This window comes from Idiotropiscis lumnitzeri, chromosome 8, assembly GCF_059441095.1.
Source record: "Idiotropiscis lumnitzeri isolate Australia: NSW breed Sydney's pygmy pipehorse chromosome 8, RoL_Ilum_1.0, whole genome shotgun sequence".
Lineage (NCBI taxonomy): Eukaryota > Metazoa > Chordata > Actinopteri > Syngnathiformes > Syngnathidae > Idiotropiscis > Idiotropiscis lumnitzeri.
The window spans coordinates 14,892,834-14,911,382 of record NC_142398.1 but is presented as its reverse complement, the minus strand read 5'-3'; the positions used below and the strand labels follow the sequence as shown (position 1 = coordinate 14,911,382).

At 41.5% G+C, this 18,549-nt stretch overlaps 2 protein-coding genes across 5 annotated transcripts in view; both read right to left on the bottom strand.

The window, feature by feature from the left end:
- Window positions 1-18,549, bottom strand: part of ank2a (ankyrin 2a, neuronal) — an 80,647-nt gene that overhangs the window by 4,403 nt on the left and 57,695 nt on the right. The window lies entirely within an intron of this gene.
- Window positions 387-18,535, bottom strand: LOC148332322 (uncharacterized). The gene is made up of 8 exons (XM_088302212.1): window positions 17,040-18,535; window positions 14,223-15,491; window positions 13,436-13,778; window positions 11,901-13,003; window positions 10,340-11,456; window positions 8,008-9,133; window positions 3,518-6,813; window positions 387-2,177 (listed from the first exon to the last, which is right to left on the bottom strand). The coding sequence occupies exons 1-8, from the start codon at window positions 18,533-18,535 to the stop codon at window positions 735-737; spliced, it is 11,193 nt and encodes a 3,730-aa protein (XP_088158338.1). The 3' UTR covers window positions 387-734.

The window sequence follows — 18,549 nt, the reverse complement described above, 5'->3', positions numbered from 1 at the left end:
CTTCCAGAATGCAACTTGGATATGAAGAATATCAAATTTAAAAGCATGTCAAAGACAGGAATTGTACGATCTAGTTGCATTCTCAAGAAAAATGTGTGCAAATGAACAAATAAGCAATGACAATTACACTATCACACTTTTTCTCCATGTTTTATCCACTTTGATTAGTCTAAAATTGTTAGACTGGCACTTTAAAACGACTGAAAACGTAGTGTGGTTAATAATATCACACCCTTCATGCTCCATCATCCACCATCAATCATGTTGGGGTGGATACCTGAATGACAACTCTCCTTCGAACAATTCTGGTACTCAAAAATTCATCATCAGAACTTTCAGACATTGAGCCAATCTCTGCGCTGATCTCCTGACCAAGTAGAACAAAATCCATCACAATTAAATGAAAGAAAACAACCAAACATTTTGAAACAAAGCATGCAAGAAACAAAATGCTATAGTGTACCTGTCCAGAGATTTGTCAAATTTCATACTCTGGACTGTACATCATAACAGTTTGTTCGGTAATACGAAACTAAAATAAAATAACATGCTTGTGTTTGCTTCATGAACTGACAGGTGATTATGAAATATGCGGCTTTGCTCTAATGGTGAGAATAACATGCAAAGTTAGGATTGGTTAAATGAGATATCCCAAATAAAACTGTGAGTTATGAATATTTCATCCATGAGACCAGAGGGTTAGCAGACATTCCTTTAGGAAGTAAATCTAACATTTAGTTTAGCTCAGTCTTGAGAAAAGCAAGGCCAGGACAGTCCACTAAATCTGGCCTTACCCTTGTCAGAGAATTTGTATCATCAAATGCAATCATTTTGGAGCTGGGCAGTTGACACAGGGTGAATTCTTCAGCAGATGCCTCTGAATGGAATAATACATCTTCACTCTCGATTGGTAAAACTTCTTGAATGACAGAAGCATCCTCATAATCTTCACTTCCAGAGGAGAGCAACACTTGTCTAAACGCGGTTTCTTTCTCTCCAGGGCAACTGAGGTCATCCCAAAGCTGAGTTTTATTTGAGCTAGACATTAACTCTGGTTCATCAGGCTCAGTCTCTGAGAAATCGGATGCAGCCGGCCTGCAGTCAAAGTAAGGATCTGGATCTGAATATTCAGAGGCTGCCCCGTGCGTACCACTGCAGACATCTTCATATCCTGGAGGGGTGTGGGTAAAGGTGGTTGTGGAAGAAGAGGTCCGGGCATAGCCAGGGAGGATGGTGTACTCCTCACCACAGGTGAATGAGGTCATTGCTGTTATGGTTTCAGCGGAGCTAGGTTGGGAATCAGGGACATCATTGTCTACTGAAGTCACAGATTCTTCCAGGTGTTGCAAAATAGCTTTTGGGTTAAGCTCATCTGAAGAAAGATCAGTCTGTATTTCATCCTCAAGAATGGGCTGGCTTCCAGAAGAAGTTCTTCCCAGATGATGCACAAATGCCAATGGGCTAATCCCATCAGAGGAGATCTCAATCTTCGCTGAGGTGGAGGATGGTATCAGTTCCTCCAAGCTAAACCGTCTTGCAAAAATAGCTCTTTCCTGACTTGGCACATCTGTTTCCTTGCATAAATCTTGCAGACCCTTCCTTGTTGGTTCATGTTCTTGACCTTGATCAACATTACTTTTGAAATATTCTTCACACAGATTACTTGGCACATCTTTAGAAACTTCGGGGAAAACAGGTGTAGCTACATCTGAGGTAAAACTCACTGAGTGATCCAAAATGTCATGAGCTCTTTTGGAATATTCAGCACTTGACAGATATTCAGTGGGTGAGATATTAGTTTTTCCGCCAATGGTTGATTGTGTGATTGTTGAAACAAGTGAGATGTCTTCCGTGACAACTTGGTCAGGATTTGACGGTGTGATAATGTCCTCCTCACCAATATCTTGAGCTGAGTCTTTGGGCATTGAATTGAATCCTTCACTTTGTTCGAGGAATATTAGACCTGTGGTTTTTGGAGAGCCAGTTTCAGTAACCAGTGAGACCTCAGATTTTGTTTTACTTTGAGAAAAAATATCTGCAGAGGGTAATTCTACATTTCTCGAGAGTGTGTTTGTATTTGAGTGCATTGACTGTATCTTTGTTACAGAACAGTCGAAATCGGGATCTTTTTGCTCTTTATACTGGGATAGATTTGTCTTGTAAGATGATGGTGACACCTGCAGGAAATGATGGAATGGAAACAAATGAAAATGATTTGTGACTGATGACAAATTAAAAAGAGTCACATGAAACATGCACTTTTATCAAGGTCAGGTTTCAGAGCTGTGTCTCTTATGCAAAAATTCACTTATAGCTCACTAGCAGTTACTGGAGATTATTCTAATGGTATTTTTTTAGCTGTTAATAACTACAAAAACATATCCAAATCAAACACATTACATAATTTGATCAGTGTGAAATCTCCATTCACTATCAAGAGCACACTAAATCAGAATATGCCATTGAAAATACAATGACATTTTGCATAGGAGGGCACAAGTGAACTTGTGTCAAAATCTGGATTATGTTTTCTGTCAAGGTGGAACGTGCAGCTTTTATATTTACTGGGGGTTGTCGGTTTACGGCAGGATTTGCGTTCCTATGTGATGTAACGTGAATTTGTATGCTAGTCAAAGTGCTGTAGTCTATCAGTAACCTACATTTGCAGAGTTTTAATGACAAAAAAACACTTAAGACATTCATATAAAACAATCCAATAAAAAATAATAACTCTGGGCGTAACAGAGTGCTCTTGTTCCACATGACTAGGGATGGGTACTGAAGATGGTTGTTTTTTTGGTGGTTTGGATCAATTTGGTAGGTACGACTGAGCACTGATTGTGAAATTAAACTATATCATGTTTTGGTTCCGAAGCGCTTCTTTCTAAAATGTGACAGGATTGGAAGAGTTTATGTTATTCTATGGCACAGCAGTGCACGCACACCAGCGAAATGACATCATCCACTCATGCAGGATCTCACACAGGCTAAAAATACATTTCTGGAAGCAAGCGGGACTCGCCTGCCGTCAAGCCAAACAAATATAGTTTATGAGGTATATTGTAGCGACGATTAAGCCTTGGACTTGGTTGAGATGTGAAAGGTACCTCATCCCTAAATGTGACAACGTATTCTTACTCCGCTGTGCAAACTAGTTAATTGCATTAGTAAACTCCAAACCTCATGTTGTGACTATCGTAAACCAAGAACCCCCCGTAAATGGCTGATGCTCTGTTATAACATCAGTGCAGAGAGCACCACATTCACCGATATAAAGTTGAGCACATTACTTGATAACTTTTACAACAGCTGTTGTGCGACAGCTGTACGGCAATCCCTAAAGAAACCATTTCTTCTGCTTTGATGCAAACACACCATGGTAGTGGGGCCATTGTGTGCAATTAGTAAAAGCTTCAGGTAAAAGACTCATTCCAACAGTATACAGTATACGGCCAAATGATTGATTATGTAAAGCAACACTGCATTCTCTGCATAGCAAGACCTTTTGCTGTCTTACCGGCAGAAAGGAACTTTTGTCCATTCTCACTGGCTGTCTTGTCATGTCTTTAAAAAGCACATCTTGGCTGAATGTCGTCATTACTGGGCATATAGTGTCTGTCCCTTTATGCTGATTCAAAAGTGGTCTTTGTTCCTTTGTTTCATTCCTTGTTTGAGATTGTTTACTGAAGGCCTCTGGGACTTTGACAGTGTCATCAATGTCCATGTTTTCTTTCACAGATGGCAAGTGACTCAACTCTGAGCTATTATTGCCAGCCATGGCCTCATTCATTCGAGACTCAATGCTATTTATGTTTTTGAAATTACTGGATCCTTGAAGTTGCTTTTCCCCAATCGGTGTTAAACATTCAACGTTGCTTTGATCAGAAGTCTTTTCAAAGCCTTTATCAGTTACACCTAACATGACTGTGTCGCAGACATGTTCTCCTCTATAGACTGGATCAAATATGTGTGCCGTTAATCTCCTGTGGAATGGCTTGTATACTACAAGTCTTGGGTCAGTGTCAATGCTTTGATCAGATTGTTGGTGTTTAAAACATTCAACTGAATCAAGTATTCCAAGGTCAGATGGTCTTAAATTATACACACAGGGGTCACTAAATGAATGTATAGACATGTTTTGTTGGAGAGTTGTGTTATGAGATTCACTGTCACCGATAGGTGAATGTGGTTTGAGATCATCGTGACTTGGACCAACACACTTTTGATCCAATACAGATGCCTCTGGTGGAAAAGATACAGTTTCTGATAACTGACATTGAAATAGATCACAATTTTGTACAATATCATGAGATTGTGAAAGTGATTCACTGAATTTAGATTCCTCAGCAGGTTGTGAAGAATAATTTGTTGTAAAGTATGGGAAAACATTATATTCTGGAAGACATTTTGGAGTAGCTAATTTATCAGTGAGGGAGGTGGAAGGTTGGTGACTAGGATTATTGATTGAAGTGTTAAAACAGGACACAGAAAACTCATGTGAGGGGACTGGTTGTGGCTCAGGGAAAGACTGTTGAACTGCATCAATGTTTAAAAGCGTATTGAAAGAGAAATTTTTGCCCTTGTAGAAAGGATCAAACAATGGTGAAACTAACTTTTTATAAAGATGGAGTTCATTAAATAACAGGGACGACGATGACATATCTGCTAGTGTAAAGGAACTGGCATCAGGTTGATTGTCTGCATGAAAGGCTCGAATTACAGAACCTAAACTTTCGGAGTCTGGTGATTCTGGCCTGCTGTCATCAAAGGGATGGTTGAGACAAAATGGTGAATGCTCATTATCAGACAATGTTGAAAGAGGTGAAACTGGTCTATCTTCAGAATACCTTAAGTAATAATTACAATGATGTCTGTTGCTATGAACAAAAATTGTATCAGGACAAAATGAACTTTTCTCAAATGATGACACAGATCCTGGGGAGGACGCTCTGAAGTCCAACAACCAGTGACACAAAAGTGATGAGTCTATATCTGAAGAAACAGAATCTGGAGACAACGCCCTGCTGCTAAATAAGAGATCTAGCTCCATGTCTGATGAAACAGACTGCGGAGAAAATGGTCTGGTCTCATCAAAACGATTGGTGAGACACAAATCATGACCTTCCCAATCTGAAACACTAGACTGTGGTGTGTACGACCTTTGATTAAAGCATTGGTCATAACTCTCAATTAGGCCTATGTCAAAATGAGGGACAGGTGAGTCGGGAAAAAGAGCCCTGAGTTCACAGAGAGATGCCATAGACTCTGGAGAACATGGTCTCACCTCAGTGGCCATGTCATCCGTTGAGTAAGGCAAGTCATCAAATGAATCAGACAGTACTAAAATAGACTTGGAATAAAAAATATTATCTTTAACGATGGTATCCTCCAGTTTTTCATGTGTAAAGCCACGGAAAACTTCAGCATATGTGAAAGGTCCTGCACATAATTGAGGTTGGCCTGAAATTACAGAGGCTTCAGTTTCTCTTCTGGAATTGTTAGACTCTATTGAATCTGGCGATTCTGGCCTGCTGTCATCAAAGAGATCCTTGAGACAAAGTTCTGAATACTCAACATCAGACGATGTTGACAAAGGAGAAGCTGGCCTATCTGCAGAATACCTTAAGTAATAATTACAATGCTGTCTGTTGTTTACAACAAAACTTATATCAGGTCTAAATGAGCATTTTTCAACTGATGCCAAAGAATCTGGGGAGGACGGTCTAAAGTCCAACAGCCAGTCCCGCAGTAGCGAGGTGTCCAGATCTGAAGAAACAGAATCTGGAGACAACGCCCTGCTGCTAAATAAGAGATCTAGCTCCATGTCTGATGAAACAGACTGTGGAGAAATTGGTCTGTTCTCATCAAAAAGATTTGTGAGACACAAATCATGGCCTTCCCAATCTGAAACACTTGACTGTGGTGTGTACGACCTTTGATTAAAGCATTGGTCATAATTCTCAATCAGGCCGAATTCAAAATGAGGAACAGGTGAGTCGGGAGAAAGAGCCCTGAGTTCATAGAGGGATGCCATAGACTCTGGAGAACATGGTCTAATATCAGTGGCCATCTCATCTGTTGAGTCAGGCAAGTCATCAAACGAATCAGACAGTAGTAAAATCGGCTTGGAATCAAAAATTGTATCTTTAACGATGCTATCTGCCGTTTTTTCGTGTGTAAAGCCACGGACGACTTCAGCATATGTGAAAGGTCGTGCACATAATTGAGGTTGGCCTGAAATTACAGGAGCTTTAGTTTCTCTTCCGAAATTGTCTGAATCTACCGAATCTGGTGATTCTGGCCTGCTGTCGTCAAAGAAATCCTTGAGACAAAGTTCTGAATACTCAACATCAGACAATGTTGACAAAGGAGAAGCTGGCCTACCTCCAGAATACCTTAAGTAATAATTACAATGCGCTCTGCTGTTTTGAACAAAACATATATCAGGTCTAAATGAACATTTCTCAACTGATGCCAGAGAATCTGGGGAGGACGCTCTAAAGTCCATGAGCCAGTCTCGCAGTAGCGAGGTATCCAGATCTGAAGAAACAGAATCTGGAGACAACGCCCTGATCCGAAATAAGAGATCTAGCTCCATGTCTGATGAAACAGAATGTGGAGAAATTGGTCTGGTCTCATCAAAAAGATTTGTTAGACACAAATCATGACCTTCCCAATCTGAAACACTAGACTGTGGTGTGTACGACCTTTGATTAAAGCTTTGGTCATAATTCTCAATCAGGCCGAATTCAAAATGAGGAACAGGTGAGTCGGGAGAAAGAGCCCTGAGTTCACAGAGAGATGCCCTAGACACTGGAGAACATGGTCTCACCTCAGTAGCCATGTCATCTTTTGAGTCAGGCATGTCATCAAACGAATCAGACAGTCCTAAATTATACGTGGAATCAAAAATCTTATCTTTAATGATGGTATCCTCGGGTTTTTCATGTGTTAAGCCACGGACAATTTCAGCATATGTAAGAGGTCGTGCAGATAATTGAGGTTGGCCTGAAATTACAGAAGCTTTTGTTTCTCTTCTGAAATTGTCTGAATCTACCGAATCTGTCGATTCTAGCCTGCTGTAATCAAAGAGATCATTGAGACAAAGTTTTGAACACTCAACATCTGACAATGTTGACAAAGGAGAAGCGGGCCTTTCAACAGAATACCTTAAGTAATAATTACAATGCGCTCTGTTGTTTTGAACAAAACTCATAACAGGTAAAAATGAACATTTCTCAACTGATGCCAGAGAATCTGGGGAGGACGCTCTAAGGTCCATGAGCCAGTCTCGCAGTAGCGAGGTATCCAGATCTGAAGAAACAGAATCTGGAGATATCGCCCTGCTGCGAAATAAGAGATCTAGCTCCATGTCTGATGAAACAGAATGTGGAGAAATTGGTCTGGTCTCATCAAAAAGATTTGTTAGACACAAATCATGGCCTTCCCAATCTGAAACACTAGACTGTGGTGTGTTTGACCGTTGATTAAAGCATTGGTCATAATTCTCAATCAGGCCTATGTCAAAATGAGGAACAGGTGAGTCGGGAGAAAGAGCCCTGAGTTCACATAGAGATGCCATAGACTCTGGAGAACATGGTCTCACCTCAGTGGCCATGTCATCTGTTGAGTCAGGCATGTCATCAAACGAATCAGACAGTACTAAATTAGACGTGGAATCAAAAATGGTATCTTTAACGATGCTATCTGCCTGTTTTTCGTGTGTAAAGCCACTGACGACTTCAGCATATGTGAAAGGTCGTGCAGATAATTGAGGTTGACCTGAAATTACAGGAGCTTTAGTTTCTCTTCTGAAATTGTCTGAATCTACCGAATCTGGCGATTCTGGCCTGCTGTCATCAAAGAAATAATTGAGACAAAGTTCTGAATACTCAACATCAGACAATGTTGACAAAGGAGAAGCTGGCCTATCTACATAATACCTTATGCAATAATTACAATGCTTTCTGTTGTTTTGAACAAAACTCATATCAGGTCGCAATGAACATTTCTCAACTGATGCCAAAGAATCTGGGGAGGACGCTCTAAAGTCCAACAGCCAGTCCCGAAGTAGCGAGGTGTCCAGATCTGAAGAAACAGAATCTGGAGACAACGCCCTGCTGCTAAATAAGAGATCTAGCTCCATGTCTGCTGAAACAGACTGTGGAGAAATTGGTCTGGTCTCATCAAAAAGATTTGTGAGACACAAATCATGACCTTCCCAATCTGAAACACTAGACTGTGGTGTGTACGACCTTTGATTAAAGCATTGGTCATAATTCTCAATTAGGCCGAATTCAAAATGAGGAACAGGTGAATCGGGAGAAAGTTCCCTGAGTTCACAGAGTGATGCCATAGACTCTGGAGAACATGGTCTAATATCAGTGGCCATCTCATCTGTTGAGTCAGGCAAGTCATCAAACGAATCAGACAGTAGTAAAATAGGCTTGGAATCAAAAATTGTATCTTTAACGATGCTATCTGCCTGTTTTTCGTGTGTAAAGCCACGGACGACTTCAGCATATGTGAAAGGTCGTGCACATAATTGAGGTTGGCCTGAAATTACCGGAGCTTTAGTTTCTCTTCTGAAATTGTCTGAATCTACTGAATCTGGCGATTCTGGCCTGCTGTCATCAAAGAAATCCTTGAGACAAAGTTCTGAATACTCGACATCAGACAATGTTGAACAAGGAGAAGCTGGCCTACCTCCAGAATACCTTAAGTAATAATTACAATGCGCCCTGTTGTTTTGAACAAAACTCATATCAGGTCGCAATGAACATTTCTCAACTGATGCCACAGAATCTGGAAAGGACGCTCTAAAGTCCAACAGCCAGTCCCGAAGTAGCGAGGTGTCCAGATCTGAAGAAACTGAATCTGGAGACAACGCCCTGCTGCTAAATAAGAGATCTAGCTCCATGTCTGATGAAACAGAATGTGGAGAAATTGGTCTGGTCTCATCAAAAAGATTGGTGAGACACAAATCATGACCTTCCCAATCTGAAACACTTGACTGTGGTGTGTACGACCTTTGATTAAAGCATTGGTCATAACTCTCAATCAGGCCTATGTCAAAATGAGGAACAGGTGAGTCGGGAGAAAGTGACCTGAGTTCATAGAGCGATGCCATAGACTCCGGAGAACATGGTCTAATATCAGTGGCCATGTCATCTGTTGAGTCAGGCAAGTCATCAAACGAATCAGACAGTAGTAAAATTGGCTTGGAATCAAAAATTGTATCTTTAACGATCCTATCTGCTGTTTTTTCGTGTGTAAAGCCACGGACGACTTCAGCATATGTGAAAGGTCGTGCACATAATTGAGGTTGGCCTGAAATTACAGGATCTTTAGTTTCTCTTCTGAAATTGTCTGAATCTACCGAATCTGGCGATTCTGGCCTGCTGTCATCAAAGAAATCCTTGAGACAAAGTTCTGAATACTCAACATCAGACAATGTTGACAAAAGAGAAGCTGGCCTATCTACACAATACCTTAAGCAATAATTACAATGCTGTCTGTTGTTTTGAACAAAACTCACATCAGTTCTAAATGAGCATTTTTCAACTGATGTCAAAGAATCTGGGGAGGACGCTCTAAAGTCCAACAGCCAGTCCCGCAGTAGCGAGGTGTCCACATCTGAAGAAACAGAATCTGGAGACAACGCCCTGCTGCTAAATAAGAGATCTAGCTCCATGTCTGATGAAACAGAATGTGGAGAAATTGGTCTGGTCTCATCAAAAAGATTGGTGAGACACAAATCATGACCTTCCCAATCTGAAACACTAGACTGTGGTGTGTACGACCTTTGATTAAAGCTTTGGTCATAATTCTCAATTAGGCCGAATTCAAAATGAGGAACAGGTGAGTCGGGAGAAAGAGCGCTGAATTCACAGAGAGATGCCATAGACACTGGAGAACATGGTCTAATATCAGTGGCCATGTCATCTGTTGAGTCAGGCAAGTCATCAAACGAATCAGACAGTAGTAAAATTGGCTTGGAATCAAAAATTGTATCTTTAACGATCCTATCTGCTGTTTTTTCGTGTGTAAAGCCACGGACGACTTCAGCATATGTGAAAGGTCGTGCACATAATTGAGGTTGGCCTGAAATTACAGGATCTTTAGTTTCTCTTCTGAAATTGTCTGAATCTACCGAATCTGGCGATTCTGGCCTGCTGTCATCAAAGAAATCCTTGAGACAAAGTTCTGAATACTCAACATCAGACAATGTTGACAAAAGAGAAGCTGGCCTATCTACACAATACCTTAAGCAATAATTACAATGCTGTCTGTTGTTTTGAACAAAACTCACATCAGTTCTAAATGAGCATTTTTCAACTGATGTCAAAGAATCTGGGGAGGACGCTCTAAAGTCCAACAGCCAGTCCCGCAGTAGCGAGGTGTCCACATCTGAAGAAACAGAATCTGGAGACAACGCCCTGCTGCTAAATAAGAGATCTAGCTCCATGTCTGATGAAACAGACTGCGGAGAAAATGGTCTGGTCTCATCAAAACGATTGGTGAGACACAAATCATGACCTTCCCAATCTGAAACACTAGACTGTGGTGTGTATGACCTTTGATTAAAGCATTGGTCATAATTCTCAATTAGGCCGAATTCAAAATGAGGAACAGGTGAGTCGGGAGAAAGAGCGCTGAATTCACAGAGAGATGCCATAGACACTGGAGAACATGGTCTAATATCAGTGGCCATCTCATCTGTTGAGTCAGGCATGTCATCAAACGAATCAGACAGTACTAAATTAGACGTGGAATCAAAAATGGTATCTTTAACGATGCTATCTGCCTGTTTTTCGTGTGTAAAGTCACGGACGACTTCAGCATATGTGAAAGGTCGTGCACATAATTGAGGTTGGCCTGAAATTACAGGAGCTTTAGTTTCTCTTCTGAAATTGTCCGAATCTACCGAATCTGGCGATTCTGGCCTGCTGTCATCAAAGAAATCCTTGAGACAAAGTTCTGAATACTCAACATCTGACAATGTTGACAAAGGAGAAGCGGGCCTTTCAACAGAATACCTTAAGTAATAATTACAATGCGCTCTGTTGTTTTGAACAAAACTCATAACAGGTCTAAATGAACATTTCTCAACTGATGCCAGAGAATCTGGGGAGGACGCTCTTAGGTCCATGAGCCAGTCTCGCAGTAGCGAGGTATCCAGATCTGAAGAAACAGAATCTGGAGACAACGCCCTGCTGCTAAATAAGAGATCTAGCTCCATGTCTGATGAAACAGAATGTGGAGAAATTGGTCTGGTCTCATCAAAAAGATTGGTGAGACACAAATCATGACCTTCCCAATCTGAAACACTAGACTGTGGTGTGTACGACCTTTGATTAAAGCTTTGGTCATAATTCTCAATCAGGCCGAATTCAAAATGAGGAACAGGTGAGTCGGGAGAAAGAGCCCTGAGTTCACAGAGAGATGCCATAGACACTGGAGAACATGGTCTTACCTCAGTAGCCATGTCATCTGTTGAGTCAGGCATGTCATCAAACGAATCAGACAGTCCTAAATTAGACGAGGAATCAAAAATCTTATCTTTAATGATTGTATCCTCGGGTTTTTCATGTGTTAAGCCACGGACAACTTCAGCATATGTAAGAGGTCGTGCAGATAATTGAGGTTGGCCTGAAATTACAGAAGCTTTTGTTTCTCTTCTGAAATTGTCTGACACTACCGAATCTGGCGATTCTGGCCTGCTGTCATCAAAAAGATCATTGAGACAAAGTTCTGAATACTCAACATCAGACAAAGTGGACAAAGGAGAAGATGGCCGATGTACAGAATACCCTAAGTAATAATTACAATGCTGTCTGTTGTTTTGAACAAAACTCACATCAGGTCTAAATGAGCATTTTTCAACTGATGTCAAAGAATCTGGGGAGGACGCTCTAAGGTCCAACAGCCAGTCCCGCAGTAGCGAGGTGTCCAGATCTGAAGAAACAGAATCTGGAGACAACGCCCTGCTGCTAAATAAGAGATCTAGCTCCATGTCTGATGAAACCGAATGTGGAGAAATGGGTCTGGTCTCATCAAAAAGATTGGTGAGACACAAATCATGACCTTCCCAATCTGAAACACTAGACTGTGGTGTGAAGGACCTTTGCTTAAAGCATTGGTCATAATTCTCAATTAGGCCTATGTCAAAATGAGGAACAGGTGAGTCGGGGGAAAGAGCCCTGAGTTCACAGAGGGATGCCATAGACTCTGGAGAATATGGTCTAATATCAGTGGCCATCTCATCTGTTGAGTCAGGCAAGTCATCAAACGAATCAGACAGTAGTAAAATAGGCTTGGAATCAAAAATTGTATCTTTAACGATGCTATCTGCCTGTTTTTCGTATGTAAAGCCACGGACGACTTCAGCATATGTGAAAGGTCGTGCACATAATTGAGGTTGGCCTGAAATTACAGAAGCTTTTGTTTCTCTTCTGAAATTGTCAGACTCTCCAGAATCTGGCGATTCTGGCCTGCTGTCGTCAAAGAAATCCTTGAGACAAAGTTCTGAATACTCGACATCAGACAATGTTGACAAAGGAGAAGCTGGCCTACCCCCAGAATACCTTAAGTAATAATTACAATGTGCCCTGTTGTTTTGAACAAAACTTATATCAGGTCTAAATGAACATCTCTCAACTGATGCCAGAGAATCTGGGGAGGTCGCTCTAAGATCCATGAGCCAGTCTCGCAGTAGCGAGGTATCCAGATCTGAAGAAACAGAATCTGGAGATATCGCCCTGCTGCGAAATAAGAGATCTAGCTCCATGTCTGATGAAACAGAATGTGGAGAAATTGGTCTGGTCTGATCAAAAAGATTTGTTAGACACAAATCATGGCCTTCCCAATCTGAAACACTAGACTGTGGTGTGTATGACCTTTGATTAAAGCATTGGTCATAATTCTCAATCAGGCCTATGTCAAAATGAGGAACAGGTGAGTCGGGAGAAAGAGCCCTGAGTTCACATAGAGATGCCATAGACTCTGGAGAACATGGTCTAATATCAGTGGCCATCTCATCTGTTGAGTCAGGCAAGTTATCAAACGAATCAGACAGTAGTAAAATAGGCTTGGAATCAAAAATTGTATCTTTAACGATGCTATCTGCCTGTTTTTCGTGTGTAAAGCCACGGACGACTTCAGCATATGTGAAAGGTCGTGCACATAATTGAGGTTGGCCTGAAATTACAGGAGCTTTAGTTTCTCTTCCGAAATTGTCTGAATCTACCGAATCTGGTGATTCTGGCCTGCTGTCGTCAAAGAAATCCTTGAGACAAAGTTCTGAATACTCGACATCAGACAATGTTGACAAAGGAGAAGCTGGCCTACCCCCAGAATACCTTAAGTAATAATTACAATGCGCTCTGCTGTTTTGAACAAAACATATATCAGGTCTAAATGAACATTTCTCAACTGATGCCAGAGAATCTGGGGAGGACGCTCTAAAGTCCATGAGCCAATCCCGCAGTAGCGAGGTATCCAGATCTGAAGAAACAGAATCTGGAGACAACGCCCTGCTGCTAAATAAGAGATCTAGCTCCATGTCTGATGAAACAGACTGTGGAGAAATGGGTCTGGTCTCATCAAAAAGATTGGTGAGACACAAATCATGACCTTCCCAATCTGAAACACTAGACTGTGGTGTGTACGACCCTTGATTAAAGCATTGGTCATAATTCTCAGTCAGGCCGAATTCAAAATGAGGAACAGGTGAGTCGGGAGAAAGAGCCCTGAGTTCACAGAGAGATGCCATAGACACTGGAGAACATGGTCTTACCTCAGTAGCCATGTCATCTGTTGAGTCAGGCATGTCATCAAACGAATCAGACAGTCCTAAATTAGACGAGGAATCAAAAATCTTATCTTTAATGATTGTATCCTCGGGTTTTTCATGTGTTAAGCCACGGACAACTTCAGCATATGTAAGAGGTCGTGCAGATAATTGAGGTTGGCCTGAAATTACAGAAGCTTTTGTTTCTCTTCTGAAATTGTCTGACACTACCGAATCTGGCGATTCTGGCCTGCTGTCATCAAAAAGATCATTGAGACAAAGTTCTGAATACTCAACATCAGACAAAGTGGACAAAGGAGAAGATGGCCTATCTACACAATACCCTAAGTAATAATTACAATGCTGTCTGTTGTTTTGAACAAAACTCACATCAGGTCTAAATGAGCATTTTTCAACTGATGTCAAAGAATCTGGGGAGGACGCTCTAAGGTCCAACAGCCAGTCCCGCAGTAGCGAGGTGTCCAGATCTGAAGAAACAGAATCTGGAGACAACGCCCTGCTGCTAAATAAGAGATCTAGCTCCATGTCTGATGAAACCGAATGTGGAGAAATGGGTCTGGTCTCATCAAAAAGATTGGTGAGACACAAATCATGACCTTCCCAATCTGAAACACTAGACTGTGGTGTGAAGGACCTTTGCTTAAAGCATTGGTCATAATTCTCAATTAGGCCTATGTCAAAATGAGGAACAGGTGAGTCGGGGGAAAGAGCCCTGAGTTCACAGAGGGATGCCATAGACTCTGGAGAATATGGTCTAATATCAGTGGCCATCTCATCTGTTGAGTCAGGCAAGTCATCAAACGAATCAGACAGTAGTAAAATAGGCTTGGAATCAAAAATTGTATCTTTAACGATGCTATCTGCCTGTTTTTCGTATGTAAAGCCACGGACGACTTCAGCATATGTGAAAGGTCGTGCACATAATTGAGGTTGGCCTGAAATTACAGGAGCTTTTGTTTCTCTTCTGAAATTGTCTGAATCTACCGAATCTGGCGATTCTGGACTGCTGTCATCAAAGAGATCATTGAGACAAAGTTCTGAATACTCAACATCAGACAATGTTGACAAAGGAGAAGCTGGCCTACCCCCAGAATACCTTAAGTAATAATTACAATGTGCCCTGTTGTTTTGAACAAAACTTATATCAGGTCTAAATGAACATCTCTCAACTGATGCCAGAGAATCTGGGGAGGACGCTCTAAGATCCATGAGCCAGTCTCGCAGTAGCGAGGTATCCAGATCTGAAGAAACAGAATCTGGAGATATCGCCCTGCTGCGAAATAAGAGATCTAACTCCATGTCTGATGAAACAGAATGTGGAGAAATTGGTCTGGTCTCATCAAAAAGATTTGTTAGACACAAATCATGGCCTTCCCAATCTGAAACACTAGACTGTGGTGTGTATGACCTTTGATTAAAGCATTGGTCATAATTCTCAATCAGGCCTATGTCAAAATGAGGAACAGGTGAGTCGGGAGAAAGAGCCCTGAGTTCACATAGAGATGCCATAGACTCTGGAGAACATGGTCTAATATCAGTGGCCATCTCATCTGTTGAGTCAGGCAAGTCATCAAACGAATCAGACAGTAGTAAAATAGGCTTGGAATAAAAAATTGTATCTTTAACGATGCTATCTGCCTGTTTTTCGTGTGTAAAGCCACGGACGACTTCAGCATATGTGAAAGTTCGTGCAGATAATTGAGGTTGACCTGAAATTACAGAAGCTTTAGTTTCTCCTCTGAAATTGTCTGACACTACCGAATCTGGCGATTCTGGCCTGCTGTCATCAAAAAGATCATTGAGAAAAAGTTCTGAATACTCAACATCAGACAAAGTGGACAAAGGAGAAGATGGCAGATGTACAGAATACCCTAAGTAATAATTACAATGCTGTCTGTTGTTTTGAACAAGACTCACATCAGGTCTAAATGAGCATTTTTCAACTGATGCCAAAGAATCTGGGGAGGATGCTCTAAAGTCCAACAGCCAGTCCCGCAGTAGCGAGGTATCCAGATCTGAAGAAACAGAATCTGGAGACAACGCCCTGCTGCGAAATAAGAGATCTAGCTCCATGTCTGATGAAACAGAATGTGGAGAAATTGGTCTGGTCTCATCAAAAAGATTTGTTCGACACAAATCATGGCCTTCCCAATCTGAAACACTAGACTGTGGTGTGTATGACCGTTGATTAGAGCATTGGTCATAATTCTCAATTAGGCCGAATTCAAAATGAGGAACAGGTGAGTCGGGAGAAAGAGCCCTGAGTTCACATAGAGATGCCATAGACACTGGAGAACATGGTCTAATATCAGTGGCCATGTCATCTGTTGAGTCAGGCATGTCATCAAATGAATCAGACAGTACTAAATTAGACGTGGAATCAAAAATGGTATCTTTAACGATGCTATCTGCCTGTTTTTCGTGTGTAAAGTCACGGACGACTTCAGCATATGTGAAAGGTCGTGCACATAATTGAGGTTGGCCTGAAATTACAGGAGCTTTAGTTTCTCTTCTGAAATTGTCTGAATCTACCGAATCTGGTGATTCTGGCCTGCTGTCGTCAAAGAAATCCTTGAGACAAAGTTCTGAATACTCAACATCAGACAATGTTGACAAAGGAGAAGCTGGCCTACCTCCAGAATACCTTAAGTAATAATTACAATGCGCTCTGTTGTTTTGAACAAAACTCATATCAGGTCGCAATGAACATTTCTCAACTGATGCCACAGAATCTGGAGAGGACGCTCTAAAGTCCAACAGCCAGTCCCGCAGTAGCGAGGTGTCCAGATCTGAAGAAACAGAATCTGGAGACAACGCCCTGCCGCGAAATAAGAGATCTAGCTCCATGTCTGATGAAACAGAATGTGGAGAAATTGGTCTAGTCTCATCAAAAAGATTTGTTAGACACAAATCATGGCCTTCCCAATCTGAAACACTAGACTGTGGTGTGTATGACCGTTGATTAGAGCATTGGTCATAATTCTCAATCAGGCCGAATTCAAAATGAGGAACAGGTGAGTCGGGAGAAAGTGCCCTGAGTTCACAGAACGATGCCATAGACTCCGGAGAACATGGTCTAATATCAGTGGCTATGTCATCTGTTGAGTCAGGCAAGTCATCAAACGAATCAGATAGTAGTAAAATCGGCTTGGAACCAAAAATTGTATCTTTAACGATGCTATCTGCTGTTTTTTCGTGTGCAAAGCCACGGACGACTTCAGCATATGTGAAAGGTCGTGCACATAATTGAGGTTGGCCGGAAATTACAGAAGCTTTTGTTTCTCTTCTGAAATTGTCTGAATCTACCGAATCTGGCGATTCTGGCCTGCTGTCATCAAAGAGATCATTGAGACAAAGTTCTGAATACTCAACATCAGACAATGTTGACAAAGGAGAAGTGGGCCTTTCTACACAATACCTTAAGTAATAATTACAATGTGGTCTGATGTTTTGAACAAAACTCATAACAGGTCTAAATGAACATTTCTCAACTGATGCCAGAGAATCTGGAGAGGACGCTCTTAGGTCCTTGAGCCAGTCCTGCAGTAGCGAGGTATCCAGATCTGAAGAAACAGAATCTGGAGACAACGCCCTGCTGCGAAATAAGAGATCTAGCTCCATGTCTGATGAAACAGAATGTGGAGAAATTGGTCTGGTCTCATCAAAAAGATTTGTTAGACACAAATCATGGCCTTCCCAATCTGAAACACTAGACTGTGGTGTGTATGACCTTTGATTAAAGCATTGGTCATAATTCTCAATCAGGCCTATGTCAAAATGAGGAACAGGTGAGTCGGGAGAAAGAGCCCTGAGTTCACATAGAGATGCCATAGACTCTGGAGAACATGGTCTAATATCAGTGGCCATCTCATCTGTTGAGTCAGGCAAGTCATCAAACGAATCAGACAGTAGTAAAATAGGCTTGGAATCAAAAATTGTATCTTTAACGATGCTATCTGCCTGTTTTTCGTGTGTAAAGCCACGGACGACTTCAGCATATGTGAAAGGTCGTGCACATAATTGAGGTTGGCCTGAAATTACAGGAGCTTTAGTTTCTCTTCTGGAATTGTCAGACTCTATAGAATCTGGCGATTCTGGCCTGCTATTATCAAAGAGATCCTTGAGACAAAGTTCTGAATACTCAACATCAGACAATGTTGACAAAGGAGAAGCTGGCCTATCTACATAACACCTTAAGTAATAATTACAATGCTGTCTGTTGTTTTGAACAAAACTCATATCAGGTCGCAATGAACATTTCTCAACTGATGCCACAGAATCTGGAGAGGACGCTCTAAAGTCCAACAGCCAGTCCCGAAGTGGCGAGGTGTCCAGATCTGAAGAAACAGAATCTGGAGACAACGCCCTGCTGCTAAATAAGAGCTCTAGCTCCTTGTCTGATGAAACAGACTGTGGCGAAATTGGTCTGGTCTCATCAAAAAGATTGGTGAGACACAAATCATGACCTTCCCAATCTGAAACACTAGACTGTGGTGTGTATGACCTTTGATTAAAGCATTGGTCAAAATTCTCAATTAGGCCGAATTCAAAATGAGGAACAGGTGAATCGGGAGAAAGTGCCCTGAGTTCACAGAGTGATGCCATAGACTCTGGAGAACATGGTCTCATATCTGTGGCCATCTCATCTGTCGAGGAGTCTGTCAAGTCATCAAAAGAATCAGACAGTAGCAAAATGGGCCTGGACTTTACTGCTTCAAACATGACATCTGCTTTCT

Bases quoted from the DNA above. Each gene is read 5' to 3' on its own strand.
- LOC148332322 (XM_088302212.1), bottom strand. From the start codon at position 18,535: ATGTTTGAAGCAGTAAAGTCCAGGCCCATTTTGCTACTGTCTGATTCT. The intron at 13,004-13,435 runs GTTGAGAAATGT...TGTTCTCCAGAG, and splicing joins CCCCAGATTCTCTGGCATCA to TCTATGGCATCTCTATGTGA. The intron at 2,178-3,517 runs GTAAGACAGCAA...CATTTCCTGCAG, and splicing joins ACAAAAGTTCCTTTCTGCCG to GTGTCACCATCATCTTACAA.